The sequence below is a fragment of the Cololabis saira genome, chromosome 12 (assembly GCF_033807715.1).
Source record: "Cololabis saira isolate AMF1-May2022 chromosome 12, fColSai1.1, whole genome shotgun sequence".
NCBI lineage: Eukaryota > Metazoa > Chordata > Actinopteri > Beloniformes > Belonidae > Cololabis > Cololabis saira.
The window spans coordinates 36,247,774-36,272,386 of NC_084598.1; the positions used below are offsets into that span (position 1 = coordinate 36,247,774).

At 42.0% G+C, this 24,613-nt stretch overlaps 2 protein-coding genes and 1 non-coding gene across 3 annotated transcripts; all 3 read left to right on the forward strand.

Annotated features, from left to right (window-relative positions):
• Positions 1 to 841: 841 nt before the first annotated feature.
• LOC133457461 (L-rhamnose-binding lectin CSL2-like) lies at positions 842 to 4,821 on the forward strand. Its single transcript, XM_061736777.1, has 9 exons — positions 842 to 948; positions 1,193 to 1,225; positions 1,319 to 1,381; positions 1,527 to 1,662; positions 2,288 to 2,397; positions 2,499 to 2,543; positions 2,658 to 2,790; positions 4,306 to 4,409; positions 4,532 to 4,821. Coding segments are annotated over exons 1-9 (657 nt in total). The 5' UTR covers positions 842 to 917; the 3' UTR covers positions 4,534 to 4,821.
• Positions 4,822 to 10,746: 5,925 nt separating this feature from the next.
• Positions 10,747 to 10,828, forward strand: trnal-uag (transfer RNA leucine (anticodon UAG)). The gene has a single exon. It is a non-coding gene; the product is annotated as a tRNA-Leu (tRNA).
• Positions 10,829 to 20,527: 9,699 nt separating this feature from the next.
• Positions 20,528 to 23,923, forward strand: LOC133457459 (L-rhamnose-binding lectin SML-like). The gene is made up of 9 exons (XM_061736775.1): positions 20,528 to 20,671; positions 20,769 to 20,801; positions 20,895 to 20,957; positions 21,115 to 21,250; positions 22,501 to 22,610; positions 22,712 to 22,756; positions 22,871 to 23,003; positions 23,198 to 23,301; positions 23,424 to 23,923. The coding sequence occupies exons 1-9, from the start codon at positions 20,641 to 20,643 to the stop codon at positions 23,465 to 23,467; spliced, it is 699 nt and encodes a 232-aa protein (XP_061592759.1). The 5' UTR covers positions 20,528 to 20,640; the 3' UTR covers positions 23,468 to 23,923.
• The last annotated feature ends 690 nt before the right edge of the window (positions 23,924 to 24,613 follow it).

The window sequence follows — 24,613 nt, forward strand, 5'->3', positions numbered from 1 at the left end:
TAATCCTTTTCTGTCTTTTTTTTTTTTTTTTTCAAAAGAAGAAATAATCTGCAAGGAAAAAATAATGTTGTCACATTAATAAAGTGGGAGAGGGAGCGAAATGCTGTCTCCCTGCACAGATTGTTCAGGTGTCAGGCGTAGCTGACAACTTACCTTCTGCCAGCTGGGCTGGGGGGCGGGGCGGGGAGATGCCGCCGCAACCTAACACAATCAAATATCGCGCCGGCCACAGCTCCTTGAGGACGAAAAAAATCGTTACTCCTACCTGAATGGCACGAAGCTGCACCGGGCCGGCGGTTTAGGGAGAAAAGGAAGAAGCTTAACCAAGCTTCTATTTCCGTCCTGTACTTCTGACACGCGGAGCGAGAAGAAAAAGGGGAAGATCCATGCTGACGCCGGAAGTTATACGTTATACGAAGTTATATCATGCAAAGGTCACGGTTGACGTGACATTGTTGGTATTGTACTCGACATGCGCATGCGCGAGGGGAGATATCCAGTGCTTACAGCACCGCCTGGCGGTCAGTACGGACGAAATAGAACTGAGAAATATGGCTGAAAGAAATCTGACCAAAAAGAAACATGAACCTAACTAACACATGTGAAGGAGAAAGAACCAGCTATCTTAATATAATTTACTACTTCTTATCTTAACTCTGACGGTCAGAGATATTTTTGACCTTTACCTCACATTATCTTGCTAAGGGGAGTTGGATTGTTGAGAAATCTTTTTTATCCTTTTGTTATCAGTATGATCTGTTTCCTCATTGTTGCACATTACAAGGTATTATAGTTGTATTACAGGGCAAGAGGAGGTTGCATAAGGTCATCTCTTCACCAAGAGGTATAAATTCAAGCATTTCTGTCTCTGTCGCCATGAATTTCATCTTTCTCTCAAGACGGGATCATCTACAACCATGCTGCTCTTCAGACTCACCACTGCACTGTGTGAGTATAGAAAGGAATCCTGACTGGAACAATACACTAGTTTACAGAGCGTGAGATTTTAAAGGAATTTAAAATGTCTGTATGTAACAATGGCACCAAAGTCATTACATCTGTTTTTCACAATCCTGTCCAGCCCTATCTAGTCACTTCCATGGATTATCCGTTGTTAATGAGGGGAATTAATTACGATGGCTGGCCAGTTGTAGATATTACACATCCCTTACACGTGTTTCTTCCTTTCCAGCACTTGCAGCTGCTTGCTTGGCCTTGTATCCAGGTAGATGAGAAAATGCTCGATTTATGTCATACAAACAGCACAAGAACATTAAATGTGACTTATTCCGTGATTAACTTTTTTCTTTTATTTCAGGTGGTTTCACAGAGAGAGTCATAACCTGTGAGGACCCCTACAGCGTCCATCGTCTGAAATGTGGTAAGAATCAAATTTACACTGTTACAATTTTGCCTGGCCTATAGCTCCTTCCTATTATATCTGTCATGCTATGATGCTACTGTGAAAACGTTATAATCTTCGGCTCCCCCTATTTTTACTTACTTCTTCCTTTGGTGTGTAACAGATAGTGGAGTCATCAGTGTGATCTCAGCACTGTATGGCCGTGCAGATCGTGTGACCTGCAGTGAGCACAGGCCTCCACACCAGATCATCAATACTCAATGCTCCCAACCCGGCACTGTAGATGTCATCAAGTACAGGTGCAAATTGTATTTTAAGTAATACATTTCATGTTTACTTCAGGAAGTGCATCTATACCTTTTTGTATATGAAGCTTTCAATGTAGAATACTACAATATTTACCACTAAAGCAAAATTGGTGAGTTTTATTATCAGACAAAACACACTCAGCAACACAAATATACCAACAGGAAACAGGTTCTCACTATGTGGCCTAATTCCCCCAGTAATAAAGATTTAATACAGACGGACTGACGCTGCTTTGGAGCAGCATAAGATAAGATAAGATATTCCTTTATTAGCATCTTAGATATATCGTTGTAAAGTAGGTTAAATGTCTACCAGTTGAAAATATTAACGTACACATTTAGCACTGGCATCTTTCTTCAGTGTTTTTCAGTAAAATGCTTTCAGTCTTAGTTGTGTGGTAGAATATAGAGTATTATTTAAATATGTATTATTAAATCCTATATTAGCATTATAACTTTAAAGGCTTCAGGCAAACATAAATTAGTTTTTAGAGCTCAAACATGGACATATAATGCTATGCTAATTTGGGTTAAAAAGTTCACATTTGTAGGAACCAAAGTAGTAAGTCACTGAAATGAATTAGTCTTTTTTTATTAATATTGTCATACTGAACAGGTGTGATGGCAAACAAGTGTGTGAGATCAACACAAATGTTGTTCGTACTTCCGATCCCTGCCCCGGCATCTACAAGTATCTTGAGACCAAATACATCTGCCTCCCAGCGAGTCAGTAACATGCTTTTAACCCGTCTAATAGATAAAGTTGCACATTGGTTTGACTGTGAAATTTAATGAGAAGATGTCATACATGCTTTTTATTTTGACAGTTCGCCGTTCTGTGTGTGAGCGCTCTCTTGCACTGTTGACTTGTGGTAAGAATCAATTTTTCATTTATTTTTTGCATTCAGCATGACTGGCTGGTTACAGATATGAGCAAAATTACATTTGTTTTTCTGACAATGTCACATTCTCCGTCTCTTTATCAGAGCAGGGCCAGGTTATCTCCGTCTACGGTGCCGATTATGGACGCCGCGACCAGACCACCTGCTCTTATGGCCGACCTGCCTCCCAGATTCGAAACGTCCACTGCTCCAGCCCCACTACAAAAGTTGCTGAAAGGTAAGGGAAAGTCTGTTTTCACTGATGCAGGTATATAAAAGAACATCAATGCTTGCAGAATTCAATTTTTAAATTACAGGAAACAAATGCATAGAAAGGTCACAGCGTTTAAGATGACAATCATAAATTCCACATTAAAGCGACACTACGTAACTTTTCCACCTTAATATAATATTTCCAGAGTCATTGTGATGGTACATCAACTTCCAACAGGTTTAATGACACCTCTGTCATGGTCTGAGGGGTCTGTATCACCTTCACTGGCACTATGTAACTTTGAGGAGCATGGTAGGAACCCTGCCACACTAAAAAACTACACATTTTTACGGCTTTGACTGCCTTACGGCATACGTCACTTCCCCCTCCTTCCCGATTCGTAGTCGAGACGAAAATGGGCGGGGCTTGGAGCTCAGAGCTCATCAGAAGATGGTAACCCGTTGCTGCATTGTGGCTGCAGCAGCTCCACACACAACAGACGTGGGGAAAAGACCTCTAATGGTTTAACTTTTCACCGGTTTCCTGCTCGGAGGCAGAACCACGGAGGCCGGCCAATTATCTGAGAAAACAAATTAAAAGAGTAAAAGAGTCGTCGGCTCGGTTGGATCGCGGCTGTAACGAGTCCGACCAAACATAACGTTCCTCAGTAAACAAACTAACACACACACAGACGGGCGTCGGATCAAAACACGGGTTTATTAAACCACAAACAAACACTCACAGACCGGGGTCGGATCATTCAAACGGGTTTTATTCCCCACTTCTCCAGCTAAACGCAGTTGTTGGCCAGCTCTCTGCGGTGCGATTAATTTTGTTGAGGAAAAAATATTAACCATTTGATTTGTAGCTGCAGAGGAAAAAAATAATCTCACGAGGAAAAAAAAATATTGCTCACGCCTCGGAGCCTCTTCAAAGCAGTCAAAAAAAAAGAAAAGAAAAGTAAGAGTAATACAAAACATGTACTGTATGTTGTACTATTATACTAATTGATTGAAACACATGGCGAGTCAAACATTTACCAAAGCAGCTGCCAAACACTCCTAAACAAGGTAGCCTAAGACGTGGGTTGTGCAGAACTGCGGCAGTAAATCCTTCTAGAGTGGCGCTCCGACGAGGAGCTCCATTCTTCAGTAGGGATTTCATATGGATCCAGACCGGTAATAATCATTATTTTCTCCATATACCGCTCCCTGGCTTCCTTGTTTAAGGTATCCCGGTAAATTCCAGTTCCTTTCCAGCAGTTTAACATCTTTTTTTTTGCGTTCCGTCTGTTCACTTGGTGAAACAGAAAAGCGTCCCGTCTTCTCTCAAAACAAATGCACGCGACGGGACAGGAGTTTTCCGGCAGTATGCGCTGGTGCTCATGGGAAACGTGGTGTTCTTTCTGGTAAAGCACTACTGCTTTTGTCCAAAAGATGCCGCCAAACTCAGAAAAGCTGAAAGTTACGTTGTGCTGCTTTAAGTGACATATTTCACACCCGGCAACATATACGGACCTATTTTCATTTATGCTTGCAGGTGTAACAGGAAAAACAGCTGCGCCATCAGAACTGGCTACTCAGAATTTGGGGATCCTTGTCCTGGCACATACAAGTACCTTGAGGTGGCTTACATTTGTGAATGTGAGTAAATTGAAGGCTAATGTTTTTTGCTGTGTAAAAGCTGTTCACATAATGCTGCACACTTAAAAGAACAACAAAAATATATTTTGCTGAACTGAGTTTTTTTTTTTATTGTGTTGCAGAGCCTGCATTTGCTCCGGAGAAGTCTTTTCACGAAGAATCAGGAAATTATCACAAACATACATAGCATGACACAAATTATGTTGTCTATTGACTTATGAAACGTTAAATGTGAAGAATCTTGTTACATGTGAAAATAATTATTAACATATTAGCATTGAATAATTAGACAATTTTTGTAATAACTGTCTGGTTTTTCATAATGATAGAAATGTTGATTATTAAAGTTTCATTTCCAGTATACCGTATTTTCACGACCATTCGGCGCACTGTGTGAAAAGGCGCACCCTCAGTTTTGTGTGTAATTTTTGGATTTAAAACACACATACGGCGCACCGACCCAAAAGGCGCAGTCTACAGACACGGAGCTGCACACACGCGTGCCGCAAAACACACACGCGCTGCAGAACACACACACACAAGTGTGCTTATTCAAAAATAGAGCGGGAGCAAAACTTAGTTTGATATTTTATTTCACTTTTTCACTCTTCTGTTTCCGCATTAAAGAATTTTAAAAAAACACCAGGTCGCCGCACATAAATCTGTCTTAGCCACTCGATCATCTCTTCATCCATCCAGCCCTTTTCATTTGCCTTTATAATGACTCTGGCTTGAAAAGTCTCTTTAGGCAACGTTTTTCTTTTAAAAATCACCATCGGCGGCCGTTTCTGTCCATCAGCGTGGCAGGCAAGCACAACAGTAAATAAACTTTTCATACCCCGTTGTTCGGATCCCGACCGCGGTGGACCCGGGCCGCTCCCCCCGCGGTGGACCAGGTCCGCCGCTCCCCCGCGGTGGCCTACTTTGCACACCACATCCCCTCCTCGTAGTGACCCCCCCCCCCCCCCTTCCTGCCTGGTCAACTCTGGAATGAGAGAAACACAGGAAAACACACTACCCAGGCCTCAGGGTAGCTGGGGGTGGGACTCCTGGTCTGGTCTGTCCGGGTTGGGGGGGTCTCTGTGGCGATGCTCCCTGTGGTCGTGGTCGGTGGAGCCTCTCGGTGGGGACGGCCACCCATAGGTAGTGTTTTCCTCACCTGGATCGTTAGTGCTAAGCCATGTCACCAGTCCACTTATTGTGTGTGTGTGTGTGTGTGTGGGCGTGTGAGTGTATGCACATGTGTATGAGTGTGAGTGAGGGTGTGTGTATGCGTGGGGGGTGGGGGGTGGGGGGTGGGGTCGTATGGGATGTTTTAAATTGTACTTTTGATTGTTATTTTATTTTGTATGTAAAGCACCATGAGTTGCATTTACACTGCATGAGTTGGTGCTATATAAATAAATAAAGTTTAAGTTTAAGTTTACGGGCACACAAGTCTTTGGAATCTGCAAGAGAAAAAACTAATAAACAGAAACTGAAGTTCTGCTTAATTCTAACTTTAACTTTTGAACTTTGGTCAGATTATGTTTCCTTAAACTTTTGACGTTTTAGTTTAAACTTTAGGTTTAAAAAAGACACCAAAATAGAGCAGTTTGCAAAACATTTGTGCACCTTACTTTTGATTGAACACATCATGGCAGACCTGTAAACATGTTATGGACACTTTGATTTATGGACACACAAAAAAACAAAAACAAAAAAAAAACCACAACAAACAACAAAGTAACGAAAAACTATGGGGCTTTCAATATTTTTTCTCCAAGTTACAGTTCAGTTTACAGTAGAGCTGCACCGGTCCTCGTTTCAGCCCTGGCAGCTGTTTTGATAGTAAGATCTGAAATGAGGATGTTTGGACAGATCTGATCAGAATTTATGTAATAAAAAAATAAAATAAAGTTACAGTCAGTTTTGCAGGGGATGTGTTGCAGACATAAAATTTAAAAGTGGATTGAAAAAAAAAAAGGGGAGTCTCTGCATTTAACCCATCTCTAATAATGGCAGTGGGCTGCCATATGAACAGCACTCGGGGTTGAGGGCCTTGCTCAGGGGACCCTGGGTTGACCTGGGTTGCATTCTGGGTGCTTGAATCTGGTCCTCCAGACTCCAGTCCACTTCTGTAATCACTAGGCTGCCACTCCCCAAGGGAATCACTGGATATTCTTGATAGCAACATGGCTACCAATTATTTAGTCAATAATTAGTCATCATATAATTGATTTTCTCTGCCCCTCTTTTCTTTCTCAGTAATATGTTGCTGTAATAACTGTAATAACTTGTAATAACAGTGTGGTTGTTTTTCCCTCAACTGCATAAATAATTTCGGCCTCACGGGGGCGACATTGGCCAGGTTCACATCTGGCTGCTTACCTGACATCACAACATCCAATTCAGTGCAGCAGTTGGGCTGTCACCCTTTCATACAGGGAACTGGTATCTGTTTTATTCATTTAAAAGTGTCAATGACTGTTCACATTGGCTATTTTTCAGGCCAGCGGTTATTTTCAGTGACGACAGTCGACCAAAACTGTCAGGAAAGGGTTTGTGATTAAAGATGGGAACAAAGCAGAGAGCAGCTGGCCTTGTAAAACACACGCTCATCCCGGGAGAAAATTTAAACCTCTGCTAACATAATTCCTTCTAAAACCACCTTATTTCTTGATGAGCCCCATCTCCGTCCATCTTAATGGACTTGACTGGCCACCAGGGGCTTGATCCAAACGTGAGTCCATCTCCATTGACCTCCATGTTAAAATGTTCAGCTTTGCAGCAATAAACCCATTTATAGCCTGGTGGTTACATTTTTCTTGTATCACATCAATAAAATGATATAAAGCAACACATTTATTTATCATTTGAAGAGAGAACTTTTTTGCAAAACCAGCACCGCAGCCTCCTGTACAGCGGTCAGATACCATGTGAGAGCAGAAGCACAAGAGCAGGCTGGTACCTAAAGGGTTAAATCCAGAAGTCACTTCTGATTTTGACACCAAAACGACATTTGAAGTGAAAGCTGCCGCCGCAAACATTCAGCAGCAGGTCCACAACTCCTCCATCACGGTCCGGCTGAAGTGGCCGTGAGCTCCGGCTAACTTTGATAGACGTGAGGTGGACGTGTTCCAGCTGGCTTCCCGGGCCTTGTTCATTTCACCCATTTGCAACATGACGCCGCACAGAACGAGGAAAAAGAAGAGGCTTCAGATCCACTTTTCAGAAAACCATGGAGGGCTTACTCAAGTGATGATGTTGTCTGTGGTCCCAGCAGAGCAGCGCTGGTTCTCGTTTCATTCCTTTGGATGTTTGGACATATTTGATCAGAATTAATGTAATAAAATACTAATCAGCATCAAAGGTCGAAGTCATCCAACCTAAACCAGCTCCTGCTAGTTCAATTTAGCTCAGTTTAATGTAATTTTATTTATATGGCGTCTATTACAGTACAAATTGTTCCAGAGACCCAGAGGATGACCCCCGAGCAGTTATTAGATAAACAACGGCAGGTAAAAACTCCCCTAGGGTGCGTGTTTTCCCTTAGGGAGAAAAAACCTTAAAGCCAAACAGTTGGAAAATAAAAACTAACATGGAAGGATGCGGTAAGACAAAACAAAAATGGCTTAAAAAGCACCATTCAGGGCTGCTGGGTGGTTAAAGCAAGCGGCCCATGTACTGAGGCTACAGTCCGCAGGTTTGAGTCCCAGCCTGCAGTTCTTTGCTGCATGTCATCCCCATTCTCTCTCTCTTCCCCATTCCTGCCTAAACTGTGAATAAAGGCCACTAGAGCCACAAAATCTTTAAAAAAAACTCGGTAGTGACATCACTTTGTATAAACAAAGTTCTTCTAAATGTTCTGTAATGTTAAAATAAAACCTAAAAGCCTAATAAAACCTAATGCTGCTGTCATGTCTTTTTGTTTTCACAATCAGTCCTCACTGAAGACTGAAAATTGTTTAATGGATGAATTTCTAAAATGATCTATTACCGTATTTTTCGCGACCATATGGCGCACTGTGTGGAAAGGCGCACCCTCAGTTTTGTGTGTCATTTTTGGTTTTAAAACACACATACGGCGCACCGACCCAAAAGGCGCCGTCTACGGAGACGGAGCTGCACACACAGGCGTTGCAAAACACACACGCGCTAAAAATACAGCGGAAGCAAAACTTAGTTTGATATTTTATTTCACTTTTCACATTAATCAAACCCTTCAAAGGTTCATATTCTGTTTCTGCATTAAAGAATTTAAAAAAACCACCAGGTTGCTGCACATAAACCTGTCTCAGCCACTGATCATCTCCTCATCCATCCAGCCCTTCATTTCACTCTGGCTGGAAAAGTCTCTTTAGGGAAGGCTTTTCTTTTAAAAATCCCGACCGCGGCGGTCCCGGGTCCCGCTCCCCGTCTGCTTCCTCGCGCTGGACCGGGTCCCGGGTCCCGGTCCGCCCCCCCCCCCACGCTGGTAGCGCGGCGGTCCCGGGTCCCGGGTCCCGCGTCCCGGGACCCTCGCGCTGGACCCGCTCACACACGCGCTGTTGGGGAGCCGGTACCGGGGTTTGTATCCGACTGAGCTCCGTTAATTCAGCTGCGCCGGTCCGAATTTCCAGACCTGTCTCAGCTTGTTGATCATCATCCCTTCATGCAGCCCCCTCTTTTCATTCGTCCTTATAATGACTCCGGCTGGAAACGTCTTATGCAAAGTTTTTCTTTTAAAAATCACCATACAGTTTCTGTCCATCAGCTGCGCCAGGCCAGCACCACATAAACCAGTAAGTGTGTGTCGCGCCGCGCCGCGCTGCGCCGCGAACACACCCGCGCATGTCGGGATCCGGTACCGGGTTTGTAACCGACAGATTTGGCTGCAAATTTCGGAGGGTGAAGCTGATCCAACCTAAGACGTACCCCAGAAATCTCTGCTCCCAAAGCGGCCGGGAACCAGGTCGATCGGACCGCTTTGGGAACCAGGAAGTCGGCTGCAGCAGTGCCCATCACCGCGCTGCTCCAGCCGCTGCTTTAACCGGGGAAAGTCACCGGTTCCGACCGGCTGGGACCGGAGGAACCCACATGGACTTGTAGTAGGGGCTCCCGGGGAAAGAGCACCGGCATTTCAGCCGGATCTGCAGCGGGGATGCGGCGATCGGACCCGCAACCCCACGGCAGGTGCGATCGGTTCCGACATGCAAAACACACGCGCGCTGCAGAACACTCACACACAAGTGTGCTTATTTAAATAGAGCGGAGCAAAACTTAGTTTGATTGTATTTTATTTCACTTTACACATCAAGCAAATCCTTAAAAGTCTTCATCATCTGTTTCGCATTAAACAGCTCAGTGGACTCGTAACTCACGGGGGGCTTCACCCGCCCCCTTCTCCCTTTACCGTTCTCATGGTGGCCGGCCTGACATTACCGTAATTCAGGTAATAGACACGGCGCACCGTTTCTTAAGGCGCCCGGCACATTAAAAAAAAAAAAAAAAAAAAAAAAAAAAAAAAAGTTGCGCCTTATGGTCGCGAAAATACGGTATGTTATGTATCATGTGGTGTGCAGATGGTCAAAGGGACATTATAAAAATTTCAACGTGTTTATTTAATTAGTGAAATAAAAAGAAGCAACAAGCGTGTGGAGCAAGATGGTGAGATTAATATATGAGGTAAGTTTGTGAAGCTGCAGTGAGTGCTGTGATTAATCATTTTCTCCAGGTGGAGGCGCTGTAGGAACAAGAAATTGTAGTTGTTTTGAATGCAACAGAAGAGAGAAAAGCAGCAACAAGATGTGAAGAGCTGATGTGGGAGCTGGTGTGTCGTGACGGTAGTTATTATAAGAGTAGAGGGAGTGTAAAAAGACTGGGTCTCGCTGTATTACTCAGGCTGCACTTCAGCATCTATTCACAGGTGCGACCCGACCCCACTACTGAGCGGTACGGGGGATTTGACCTGCTCTGTTTCGGACCTGGGCCGATGCTCCCCTCCTTAGATGACCTGGTGGTCCCGGACTCCCCCAGGATCACCATATCCATACCAAACTTAGTGCAGACACCGATCAGCATAGTCCACTGCAGCTCAGAGCTCCTGAGCTCAAACCATCCACCAGCCTCAACCTCCCGGTAACTTGGATTACAGGTGCGCGCCACCACACCCGGCAGGGACATCACACACTTATCTGTCTTTTAACTTTTAATAAGGAGGTTTTATGGTTTTTCCTCAGACTTAGAAGTTTTCTGAAAATGTGATTCCAACATACACATCTACAAATGAATCCAGTGAAAAGCTTTGAAAAAGGGTAAATGAAAGAACAAAGGAGAATTGATTGGAAAGAAAAGCAGCTTTCTTCCACCCGTCAGTGGTAGTGTGGCCGAGCGGTCTAAGGCGCTGGATTTAGGCTCCAGTCTCAGAAGAGGCGTGGGTTCAAATCCCACCACTGCCATCAACACATGTTTAGAAGCTGATGACTGTAGTTTACATCAAATGCTAAACCTTGTTTGTGATGAGCCTTGTTACAGGGACTTTTGTGAACGAATGTTGCAGGAATCCTTCTAAAACTATGTAAACGTAGTAATATCTGAATACTGTTAACTTACTCTTCAATTTATAATGTTTGCTGTGACTTGATTGTTGTCCTCTGGTGTGGGTCACTTTGGATAAGAAGTTCTTCTAAATGTTCTGTAATGTTAAAATAAAACCTAAAAGCTTAAGGCTTCTCTTCCATGTACCATGTAAACACCTGAAAAAAAAACAGAAGATCACATCACTGACATCCCGTTTCGGATCTGAACCTGGTCATTGTAACAACATCCTTACATCTTAAAGGTATAGTCAGTAATGTTGGAGAGCTAGCAAGATTTGAAAGTGGCACCTCCTCTAAGCCCCCCTCCTCCCCCTCCCGTCAGCGCTCCGTCCAAAGCCACGCCCCCACAAACTTTGGGGAACGCGCATTTGCAGGAGCAGAGAAGAGTACCCCCATTAGAAATTCAGTATCGGGTCGTGCAGCAGATGTGCCGTAGCCATGTGCGCATTAATCAGAGAATCCTCCTCCGTTTCTAAAAGGACGCTACAAATTGGTTCGCTTTGAGGATGTAGCACGCAACGCATTCAAAGAGATAAATGGCATTTTTGAGTTTGTAGGTTTAGAGATGACCCCCCAACTGGAGGAATGGCTCTACACTGCAACCCACGGAAAGGGCAGAGGCAACAAGAAAGGAGCATTTCAAACTTCCTCTCAAAGTTCTCGCACCTTGTTGCCGTACAGCAAGGTCAAAAGTCTTCAGGAAGTGTGTAAAAGGGCCATGTCACTGCTGGGTTACAAGACAGTTAACAGTGAAACAGAACAGAAGACACTTGACATGGATCTGCTGACTCCATGAGAATCCCTTCAGTTTACATGGGTGTCAAACAAACAGAATTCAACTAACATTTAAAGTGTTTCCCCTAGGATTATGTTAGACAGCCTCTTTGAATTTGTAGATGTGATATTAGTTTTTCTCAGTTGCTAACACACTCCTGTCGTGTAGATCAATTGATACTATACACAATCTTGTCCTAGTAAAATACTATTTGCTGATCTGAGTCATTCCTTCTGCTAAACACTTAACATATCATCATGCAATAAAACACAATTGTCACTATGATGCACTTCTGATGCGTAATGGTAACCACAAGTGGAAAAAGACCAGCACACGTAAAACAAATATGTCGTGTGTTAAACACAGTGACACAAAACTGATCCCACTTGTTTTTCATGAAATGAAGATCTATAAAAAACAGTTTAGATTGCAAGCAGGATAGGTTTGTGTAAAAGGAAGAAGATGGCAAAAATAAGAAGGAAGAAGGATGAAGAAAAATAAAAGTGGTCATTTCTGATAAAATTCTAGCTACGGCCTTTCACCATGGAATGCGTGGAATGTTACCGTAATGAGGGATGCATTCAGTGAATCGAACCACCCATCAACCACCCACTGTATATCCACTATGATTCAGAGATTTAGACTTACTTACAGGTACAGTCTGCTTTACTGTACTTTTTGTACTTTTTTAATCACAGACAAAACGGTTTACTGTGTATATATTCATTTCAGAACATTACATTACAGATATTTTGCACATTTACTTTTTGGAAAATTGAAAGACTGCTAGTTGGGGGGGTGCCCAAAGATCTGTGCTCACGCCACAAAAGGTGGTCTGTCAAAACAATCCCATTAGACTTCATGAAATACAGCAACAACTTATTGGAAACCTCACAAACTTTGTGGGAATCAATAGTGTGAGCCTTCACTCTATCATTTTTTTTCTCTATTGCAAAAGAATGTGAACAAAACAAATGTATAGTGTATTTTGCACGTAAGTCTGACTCAGTTATTTATATTAGATTGTGCAAAGCAATTGTGAAATCTTTTCTTTAGCTACTTTTGAGACGCTAAAAACATGTGCTACACTGTAATCTGATCAATAAACATTTCTCCATGGGCCACATTCCTTTAACGCCATGTTGGAAACCACACAAACTTTTCAGTTTTTAACTTGTGTAGTTGAAGTTTTGTGTTTATAATTCCCAGCAAAGGACAGTAGGATTCAAAAGTTTTGTTTTACTAATTGTGAAAAAGTGGATCAAAAGAGTGAACTGTGGCACTGTATTTAATGTTAAGGGATGGATTTGTGAGATCGTAAATCTAAACTCTATTGTCTGAACCATATTCTCAGTTGCCTGAACCCACTGTTTGAATCAATCACTCTTTTGGCAAAACCACAAGCACTTTTCACTTGTTTAGACACAACTTGCCAACACATTTTCATGGTGAAGCACCCGTGCTGCATAATGGTGAGCACAGCCTGTGCAGATTGTGTTTGACTTTTGTCACCTGTGCTGCACAGGTGACAAAAGTCAAACACAATCAAAGCACAGGTGTCACCAGTGAACACAACAACTCAAAATTGATCAAACTTGTTGCTATTGAAAAATGTTTTTCAATACAAAATGTGTCTGAGTGTTTTGTCTTGTAATCAGGGCACTCAAGTTTGACCCATTGACCCAGCTTCATCAGAAAGAACAAGTTTTACTATATCAAATACACTGTTTCTCCGGCTTCCTCGCACTAATTGCAGTAATTGATGATTTTAAATTGCCCGTAGGTGTGAGTGATTGTGCATGGTTGTCTGTTTATATATGTGGCCCTGCGATAATGTGGCGATCTGTCCAGGGTGAACCCCTGTCCCTCCCCTGAAATTAGCTGGGATAGGCTCCAGCAGACCCCCGTGGCCGTGTAAAAGGATAAAGCAGGTATAGAAAATGGATGGATAATAATAATAATAATAATAATAATAATAATAATGATGATGATAATGATGAATAAAAATAATAACAAAACCAAATGGGCCCCTTGAACAGCAGTGGTCTTGAATTGTGGTGGATTGTGTGTGTGTGTGTGTGCAGTGGCGAAACAACTCAGCACCGGGCCCCGATGCAAGATCATTAAACCGGGCCCTGCCCATCACAATGCAAAACAGACACGCTGTGATTGACGCAATCTCACAGCAGATGCATCACCATTCAAATGACAACGGGCACTACTGACAGCTTTAACCCTTAACACAACCACAGCGCAGATAGATATGTTTAAAAAAAAATCCCATATATATAGCACATATAACCAACAGCATAACGCACACAGTGCGCCGGTGTGAGACGGAACACCGGCAGTGCCAACAGCTGAGAATAAACCCACAGCGCACAGATTGAAATTTGGTGGCACGGCGGCACACCACAAATGAAAACATCATAAACACGCATAAACACAAACAAACTAGTGATACACTATCACTATAACAAATATTAATAATAATGGGTCATTACTTACAATTACAGTTTGACTTTCCGGGCCTTCCGCTGGGCAAAGTCATTAATTAATTCCTGACAACAGTTCAACTCTCAAGCCTGAATTATGGTTCCGCGGCGTAGGGTACGCGGCGACGCGCGCCGTACGGTGCGCGTCGCCGCGTACCCTACGCCGTAATCTGCGTTGGTGTAACGCGGAACCATAAATCAGCCTTAACTCCTTTCCTCTCCTCACTCGCCAACTCTTCCTCTACGCAAATATGGGTTACACATGCGCACTACACACTGCATCATCCGAGATCATCTATGAATTAAAATTTTTATTTAAAGTAGATATATCTTTATAACCAGCCCATAACATTGATGTAAAAAAAAAAAAAAAAAAAAAAAAAAAAAAAAAAAAAAAAAAAAAAAAGTCCGCACGTCCCCAGGTCCTGCGCGTGCGGGCCCTGGACACGTGCGGGCCCCTATGCAGTTGCATTGTCTGCATATATGGTAGTTTCGCCACTGTGTGTGTGTGTGTGTGTGTGTGTGTGTGTGTGTGTGTGTGTGTGTGTGTGTGTGTGTGTGTGTGTGTGTGTGTGTGTGTGTGTGTGTGTGTCTCTTTAGAGGGATGTGTGTTGTAACTTATGTTACCTCCCCTATCAGTAGTGTAACATCATGGTAATTGGCCCCGGTGCAAATATGTTTTTTTGTGGCCCCACGCCTGCCCTAAACAAAGGCGCACTATAGAGAACTGCCATTGCTGCTATGTAGGTTAATGTTGTAACTGGCCACACCCAGGGGAAGTCTCCTCCTGGCCCCCAGCGGTTGGGTCAATGCAGTTTTCGAGGTGGGATACTGGCTTTTTCCTCAGTTGCAGTAAAAAAAAAATGTATATAATTTTGTCCTTTTTGCTTAAATATCATCCTGGCTCTTTTTTTCTTTTCTCTTTTGTGCGCCGTTTTTTTGTTTAGGCATGCTAAACATGACGCAACCCTATTTTTGTCATCTATTTTCTTGTTTACTTTTTTTTGCTGAAAGCTCATGTCATTGCGTCATCATGCACTTAACATGATTGACAGGTAGCCTATTAAGGTGATTGGACTATTCCATTCACAAAAACGTTTTTTCTTCCTCCTGATGGCGCCTGGGCCCTGGTCAAGCTTCACCCCAGATAATTATGCCTGTGTCCGCTACGCATTAACGGAAAGCACGGCATTAGTTGTTAAACAACTAATCATACAACGTTGATGCATGCTATTGAAATTTAAGGGCCCCAACTGTCAAGGTTTGACATTCCCCTCAGCCTTTCAGTTTCTGTTTTGCCCCGCCTGTGTCCCATCTGCCCTGATTGTCTACACCTGTGTCTCGTCGTGTCTCGTTATACCCTGTGTATATCTGGTCTTGTCATTCCCTTGTTCCCTGTCGGTCCGTACTGTTTTCCTTCCTCCATGTTTCCTGCCACGGTTTTCCTGCTCAAGTTTTTTGATCCCTGTTTTGTTACTTTTGATCGTACCAAGCAGCGCTTTGTTTTTGGTTTTGTGGAATAAATCCTGGTTTTTGCAACTCCTGCCTCCTGCTCTCCTGCGTTTGGGTCCACGCCACACACCAGACGTGACAAAACGGACCGCCCCAAAATGGACCCAGCGGGAGAGTGGATTTCCCTCTGGGGGTTTCTCCGCCGGGAGGTGGAGAAAAATATGAGGTGGTTCGAGGAGGAGTCCCCCTTCTGGGGAACACGCCTGGCTCGGGGTGGGCCCCGGAGCATCCAGGCTCTGGAGTGACGGCGTCGACGCCAGCCCCAGCTAGCCGCTGTTCCGGCGGTGGTCTTGGGCGTGTCGTCGGTGGGGGTCCCGGACGCATCAGCCCCTGCTCCAGTGATGCTCCCGGACCCCCCGCAGCCAGCGCCCCGTTCTGTCAGGGTTTGACATTCCACCCAGCCTTTCAGTTTCTGTTTTGCCCCGCCTGTGTCCGTTCTGCCCTGATTGTCTGCACGTGTTGTCTCGTTATCCCCTGTGTATATCTGGTCTTGTCATTCCCTTGTTCCCTGTCCGTTTGTACTGTTTTCCTTCCTCCCATGTTTTTTCTGCTCAAGTTTTTCGATCCCTGTTTTGATCCTGCCAAGCAGCGCTTTGTTTTTGGTTTTGTGGAATAAATCCTGGTTTTTGCAACTCCTGCCTCCTGCTCTCCTGCGTTTGGGTCCACATCAAACACCAGTCGTGACACCAACAGACAACGATTACAGTGTGTTCCTGGATCGTTGATCTGTCCTGAGTTTGTGAGAATATTCGAGTCGCGGAATCCGACCATTATTGCTCCCCTCAGAAAATGATGAGTGAAAGGTTCTGGCGTAGCTAACCAAAAAACTGTCAGTCAAAGACTGCTAGTTGAGGGGTGCCCAAAGACCTGTGCTCATGCCCCAAGAGGTGGTCTGTCAAAACAATCCCATTAGACTTCATGAAATACAGCAACAACTTATTGGAAACTACACAAACTTTGTGGGAATCAATAGTGTGAGCCTTCGCTCTATCAATTTTTTTCTCCATTGCAACAGAATGTGAACGAAACAAATGTATAGTGTATTTTGCACGTAACTCTGACTCAGTTATTTATATTAGATTGTGCAAAGCAATTGTGAAATCTTTTCTATAGCTACTTTTGAGATTCTAAAAACATGTGCTACACTGTAATGTGATAAACATTTCTCCATGAGCTACATTCCCTTAACGCCATGTTGGAAACCACACAAACTTTGTGGGAATCAATAGTGTGACACTGTAGAGACCAGAAAGCCATTTTGTTTGGGGTACCCGAAAGGCTATTGCTGCCCTGTCCCCCAAATCCACTCAAATCTGGGTTAAAAGGCTTTCTTCTGCGCTGCACCTTGGTCATGGAACAATCTGCTAAATTCACTCACTCAGCACTTCATTTCGCTGGATCAATTTAAAACTCTACTTACAACTTTAAGAACTACAAGAGTGTAACTGCCATTTCCAAAACGGACTAAAATGATTGTATGTCTTTTATATTCTGCTCTTGTAAGTTATTTTTAATTCAATTTTGCTCTTTGTATTGTAACTTCCAACTCAGACAAAAAGACAATACACACATATGTAAACATCACTGCCTTGGTGGCTCACATATTTCAGGTGCATATCATCAGCAGGTGGACCCACTAGTCACTCTAATCTAGGAAAGAGTTAAACATCTCTAAAGCTAAGGAACTGTAATGCTGCTTACAGACTGGTTCAACAGCTGGAAATCAAAGGGTGGGAGTTGAAGTGAAGGGTACCTTACCTGAGCATTGAGGTGGACAGACCTTGTTTTGTTTACAAAATGGTCCAAAAAAGACTCTTTCTGCTTGAAAAACTGATGAATTTCACTCTACGCAAAAACATTCTGACAAATCACTCACCGATTCAGTTCTCACCCGCAGTATCTCATCTTTGTACACCTTTCTCTCGGTTAAAGACAAATCTAAACGGTGACAGGACATCAGGCATGCAAGGAAAATAACAGGCACCATACAGTCTTATTCAACTGCCATCAACATTACATGACAACATTGATTTTTGTTTCATGTATTTGGTTGTGAACTCGCAGCAAACATTTTCCAGCTTCAGCTGGATTGTTTTTCCAGCGATCTCAAAGATGTTGGTTTGTAATATTGGCATGCCTTTAAGGTCAGAAATATCAATGTCTAGTTACGCATGAGAAAATGTTGGGTCTTCGAGGAAGTCTAGAGAAAAAAATAACAATAATAATAGGTGCTTTTGACTGTCCCAGTGAACAAACTCACCCTCACAAACACAAAGAATAAACAATGCACAGGGCACGGCATTGTAAAGAAACAGACTTATTACCCACAGTGGGCATTTGATACTGTATTTCATAGCAGGAAATGCAATAAACAATGGCTGGAGGGAATGTACTTGAGTTGTTTGAGCTGCCTTACTGTGGCATTTAAAGGTACTTTAAAGTGTACTGTCTGCTGTGGAGCTGTCGGGTTGTGGTGTTGGCGGAGGAGCCAAATGTGGGAAATATCAGAGGCAGGTGCAGCAAACAATCTCTTTTATGAACAAAAATAAGACAATGATGCATATGTATTCCCCTATATTGAACGCCCTCACCACCACACATGCTAGCCTTTGTTCTGTTTTTTTTTTGCACACAGTGTGAAGGTGTTTTTTTTCCCTCCCTTTTCCCAGTGTACATACTTTGTCAGCTAATTGCACCAGTATACTCTGTATACCTTATATACGTATGTTGTCGTCTGTTGTGTTTTTTCTGTTCTCTTGATGGGTTGTACTGCCAGGTAATTTTGTTGTGTCTGGAATGAAAAATACATTTATTTCAATTTCACTATTTCAATTTCAATAATGGGACGAAACATAAATGAAACTCCATCTTATCCCCAAAATGCCAGTTTTTTTTTATTGTTTTTTTTTCTCAATAAGCAACATGAAATCATTCACTTGAGGTCAACTACAGTATGGTTTTTTTTTCTATGCGTATTCTTCTTTTTCATGAATCAGAATATTTTATTCACAAACTGCATGCTGCTTGATGTGACTATAAGCACAGCAATATTTGGCTCTGAATTAAATAAGAATTAAAGCTGCAAGCAGCGATGAACGGGCCCTCGCACTCATGGCCACTGCACCCCCCCCCGGGTTCCCCCCACATTCCTAGGTCAATAATACTATAAAAAGAACTCATCATCATAAGCATATCAGAAATGACACCATCCACGACTCTCTATGTCAAACCATTCAAAAGTTATGGCGGAAAATAGGAACTATGAAATATCGACCAATCAGAAGAAGGGGCGGAGCTAATTTACACCAATGAAGTTTAAGGACTCTAAACCAAATCCAATGACACCACCCACATGTCTGTATCACAACCCGTTCAAAAGTTATAGCAGAAAATAGGAACTATCAACTATCAACCAATCAGAACAAGGGGCCGGGCAAAAACACCAATTATGGTGAAGTACTCAAAACCGAGTCCGATGACACCACCCATGAGTCTTTATGTCAAACCATTCAAAGGTTATGGCAGAAAGTAGGAGCTATCAAATATTTACCAATCAGATGAAGGGGGGCACGCTTTTTGGCATCTATCGTCGCCACGGTGACGCTTTTGACTGAGAAAAGTAATGCGCGTAGTCACAGGATCGAGACGCACATTTTGATGTATAACACACCTCGGTGCACGTTACGGTTCGGGCGAAGAAGCGGCCGAAGAAATGGCATAAATTGCGCCAAAATTACACGATTAATTCAAAATGGCCGACTTCCTGTTCGGTTTCAGCCAATGGCGACAAGAGACTTTTCTTTAAATTGCGACATGATACAGGTGTGTACCGATTTTCATGCATGTACGTCAAACCGTATTGTGGGGCTTGAGGCACAAAGTTTTCTAGGGGGCGCTGTTGAGCCATTAGGCCACACCCATTAATGCAAACCATGAAATATCTAATTTATCACCAGGCCTGGCTTGCGTGCAAAATTTGGTGACTTTTGGGGCACGTTTAGGGGGGCAAAAAGGCCCTCATTTCGCTGGAAGAAAAATTAGAAGAAAAAAAATTGTGCTGTTTATTTGGTTCACCTTGAGAGTGCAAACACCTTCATACTTCACATTTTTTGTGGATAATTTGCTGTCAATTCTGTCATCTTTGGGTACGCTGTAAGTACCTGGATGGTGCACTCAAAAACAAGGATGGAATGATGGAGACTTCACACACCTCCACGGGGCACAGAGCAGAAAAGGGGGACTGGCTCTACTGGGCAGAGCCTGGAGCCCCACTTTCTGTCAGATTGCTCCAATGGCAAATAAAAGCTTTGCCATTTAATACTGACAGCACACACGTGGAAATCAAATTTAAATTTCATATTCCATCACAATACCTGAACCCACTCTTTTCATCATACACTTCTCCTTCCCAAACAGAAGAAACCTGCTGATTAAAAAAAAAAAATCTAGGTAAATATCAAATTAAAGAAAACTCCATGTTATTTTAAGGTGGAGAACTCAAGAAAATAGATCTGAGAAATATGGCTGAAAGAAATCTGACCAAAAAGAAACATGAACCTAACTAACATATGTGAAGGAGGAAGAACCAGCTATCTTAATATAATTTACCTCTTCTTATCTTAACTCTGATGGTCAGAGATATTTTTGACCTTTACCTCACATTATCTTGCTAAGGGGAGTTGGATTGTTGAAAATCTTTCTTCTGTATCTTTTTGTTATCAGTATGATCTCTTTCCTCATTGTTGCACATTACAAGGTATTATAGTTGTATTACAGGGCAAGAGGAAGTTGCATAAGGTCATCTCTTCACCAAGAGGTATAAATTCAAGCATTTCTTTCTCTGTCGCCATGAGTTTCATCTTTCTCTCAAGACGGGATCATCTACAACCATGCTGCTCTTCAGACTCACCACTGCACTGTGTGAGTATAGAAGGGTTAAAACAAGGGGGAAATTAATTACGATGGCTGGCCAGTTGTAGATATTACACATCCCTTACACGTGTTTCTTCCTTTCCAGCACTTGCAGCTGCTTGCTTGGCCTTGTATCCAGGTAGATGAGAAAATGCTTGATTTATGTCATACAAACAGCACAAGAACATTAAATGTAACTTATTCCGTGATTAACTTTTTTCTTTTATTTCAGATGATTTCACAGAGAGAGTCATAACATGTGATGACCTCCACAACGTCCATAGTCTGAAATGTGGTAAGAATCAAATTTTCATGGTTTAACATTCTGTTACAATTTTGTCTGGCCTATAGCTCCTTCCTATTATATCTGTCATGCTATGATGCTACTGTGAAAACGTTATAATCTTCGGCTCCCCCTATTTTTACTTACTTGTTCCTTTGGTGTGTAACAGATAGTGGAGTCATCAGTGTGATCTCAGCACTGTATGGCCGTCAAGATGGTGTGACCTGCAGTGAGCACAGGCCTCCACAACAGCTCACCAATACTGACTGCTCCCAAGCCGGCACTGTAGATGTCATCAAGAACAGGTGCAAATTGTATTTTAAGTAATACATTTCATGTTTACTTCAGGAAGTGCATCTATACTTTTTTCTATATGAAGCTTTCAATGTAGCAATAGTCCTCAGTAGTATTGAGTAAACCAACAAACCTGCTCTAAGACTCTTTAGGAAAGGCAATTATAATTTTATAATACTTCAATATTTACCACTAAAGCAAAATTGGTGAGTTTTATTTTCAGACAAAACACACTCAGCAACGCAAATATAACAACAGTTGTAAACAGGACAGGTTTAATGCAATGACTTATACAGGAGCGTCCAGAATATTAGTAATGCCTTAGATCAACAGCTAGTTTTCACCTCAAACTTTCACCTGCAGGCTGCTTTAGATTTCTTTGGTTGAGACTAGTGTGGTTGTGGTTCTGCCAAAGTCACATGCTTCGTTAGATAGGTGGACAAGCAGTCAGGGAAACAGGTTCCAGGGGTGGATTCCTCTCACTATGTGGGCTAATTCCCACAGTAATAAAGATTGAATCCAGACGGACTGATACTGCTTTGGAGCAGCATGTTAGATATATCGTTGTAAAGTAAGTTAAATGTCTACCAGTTGAAAATGTTAACGTACACATTTAGCACTGGCATCTTTGTTCAGTGTTTTTCAGTAAAATGCTTTCAGTCTTAGTTGTGTGGTAGAATATAGAGTATTATTTAAATATGTATTATTAAATCCTATATTAGCATTATAACTTTAAAGGCTTCAGGCAAACATAAATTAGTTTTTAGAGATTAAACATGGACATACAGGACTGTCTCAGAAAATTAGAATATTGTGATAAAGTTCTTTATTTTCTGTAATGCAATTAAAAAAACAAAACTGTCATACATTCTGGATTCATTACAAATCAACTGAAATATTGCAAGCCTTTTATTATTTTAATATTGCTGATTATGGCTTACAGTTTAAGATTAAGATTCCCAGAATATTCTTTAATAATTAATCATTTTTTGAGATAGGATATTTGAGTTTTCTTAAGCTGTAAGCCATGATCAGCAATATTAAAATAATAAAAGCCTTGCAATATTTCAGTTGATTTGTAATGAATCCAGAATGTATGACAGTTGTTTTTGTAATTGCATTACAGAAAATCACATTATTCAAATTTTCTGAGACAGTACTGTATGTGCTAATTTGGGTTCAAAAGTTCACATTTGTAGGAACCAAAGTAAGTCACTGAAATGAATTAGTCTTTTTTTATTAATATTGTCATACTGAACAGGTGTGATGGCAAGCAAGTGTGTGAGATCAACACAAATGTTGTTCGTACTTCCGATCCCTGCCCCGGCATCTACAAGTATCTTGAGACCAAATACATCTGCCTCCCAGCGAGTCAGTAACATGCTTTTAACCCGTCTAATAGACAAAGTTGCACATTGGTTTGACTGTGAAATTTAATGAGAAGATGTCATACATTCTTTTTATTTTGACAGTTCGCCGTTTTGTGTGCGAGCGCTCTCTTGCACTGTTGACTTGTGGTAAGAATCAATTTTTCATTTATTTTTTGCATTCAGAATGACTGGCTGGTTACAGATATGAGCAAAATTACATTTGTTTTTCTGACAATGTCACATTCTCCATCTCTTTATCAGAGGAAGGCCAGGTTATCTCCGTCTACGGTGCCGATTATGGACGCCGCAACAAGGCCACCTGCTCTTTTGGCCGACCTGCCTCCCAGATTCAAAACGTCCACTGCTCCAGCCCCACTACAAAAGTTGCTAAAAGGTAAGGGAAGGTCTGTTTTGACTGATGCAGGTATATAAAAGAACATCAATGCTTGCAGAATTCACTTTGTAAATTACAAGAAACAAATGCATAGAAAGGTCACAGTGTTTAAGATGACAATCATAAATTCCACATTAAGTGACATATTTCACACCCGGCAACATATACGGACCTATTTTCATTTATGCTCGCAGGTGTAACGGGAAAAACAGCTGCTCCATCAGAACTGGCAACTCAGAATTTGGGGATCCTTGTCCTGGCACTTACAAGTACCTCGAGGTGGCTTACGTTTGTGAATGTGAGTAAATTGAAGGCTAATGTTGTTCGCTGTGTAAAAGCTGTTCACATAATGCTGCACACTTAAAAGAACAATAAAAATATATTTTGCTGAACTGAGTTTTTTTTTTAATTGTGTTGCAGATCCTGCATTTGCTCCGGAGGCGTCTTTTCACGAAGAATCATGAAATTATCACAAACATACATAGCATGACACAAATGATGTTGTCTATTGACTTATGAAACGTTAAATGTGAAGAATCTTGTTACATGTGAAAAGAATTCTTAACATATTAGCATTGAATAATTAGACAATTTTTGTAATAACTGTCTGGTTTTTCATAATGATAGAAATGTTGATTATTAAAGTTTCATTTCCAGTATAAATTCATATAACTCCATAAATAAAATTTATGGAAAATGTATTTTGTTCAAGCCTTTTACTTTAAACAGACACTTCAGCTTGTCATTAGCAGGACAGAAAGTAAAGCAGATTATATTTCAAAATAATTTGGACTGTTGACCAACAAAAAAAGCTAAATAGATCAAAGTATTGATTAGACGACTTCTGGTGTAGCAACTAATGGAGGAGGACGCGTTCTTTGAGCTGCTGCAACAACTTAATAAAATCTTTTTTAGGTACACCTTTTTCATCTTTCTTTGGTGCGTGTTTTCCCTAACATTGTAATTTGAATTTAACGCTGTCTTTTTACCGAACAAAATGCCTCCAAAAGCTAAACCACCGTCGCGGCCTACTTTTGCACACCGCATCCCCACCTCGTAGTGACCCCCCTCCTGCCTGGTCAACTCTGGAATGAGAAAAACACAGGAAAACACACTATGGGCACACAAGTGTTTGGAATCTGCAAGAGAAAAAACTAATAAACAGAAACTGAAGTTCTGGTTAATTCTAATTTTAACTTTTGAACTTTGGTCAGATTATGTTTCCTTAAACTTTTGACGTTTTAGTTCAAACTTTAGGTTTAAAAAAGACACCAAAATAGAGCAGTTTGCAAAACATTTGTGCACCTTACTTTTGATTGAACACATCATGGTGGTCAGGGTGGTGGAGGTGGTCAGGTTACTGTAGATGGTGTTGATTTTGGATTGGAAAAATGAGAGGAAGTCGTTGCACTTTGGACTGTGAAGGAGTTGGAGATGTTGTCACTGGGTTTGAGAAGTTTGTTGATTGTGGAGAAGAGAGCCTTTGGGTTGGAGGAGTCAGAATGGATGATGTTGGAGAAGTAGGTGGAGCGAGCTGAGTTGAGGGGCATCCTTGTATTGTGGAGGATAAGTGGAGAGCGGTAGCAGAAGGCTAACGTTAGCTATCGCCG

Excerpts from the sequence above, each read along its gene's own strand:
- LOC133457461 (XM_061736777.1), top strand. The coding sequence starts at position 918 with ATGCTGCTCTTCAGACTCACCACTGCACTGT. Across the intron at positions 949-1,192 it reads CAGACTCACCACTGCACTGT|CACTTGCAGCTGCTTGCTTG; the intron begins GTGAGTATAGAA and ends CTTCCTTTCCAG. Across the intron at positions 2,544-2,657 it reads TCTTGCACTGTTGACTTGTG|AGCAGGGCCAGGTTATCTCC; the intron begins GTAAGAATCAAT and ends TCTCTTTATCAG.
- LOC133457459 (XM_061736775.1), top strand. The coding sequence starts at position 20,641 with ATGCTGCTCTTCAGACTCACCACTGCACTGT. Across the intron at positions 20,672-20,768 it reads CAGACTCACCACTGCACTGT|CACTTGCAGCTGCTTGCTTG; the intron begins GTGAGTATAGAA and ends CTTCCTTTCCAG. Across the intron at positions 20,958-21,114 it reads CGTCCATAGTCTGAAATGTG|ATAGTGGAGTCATCAGTGTG; the intron begins GTAAGAATCAAA and ends GGTGTGTAACAG.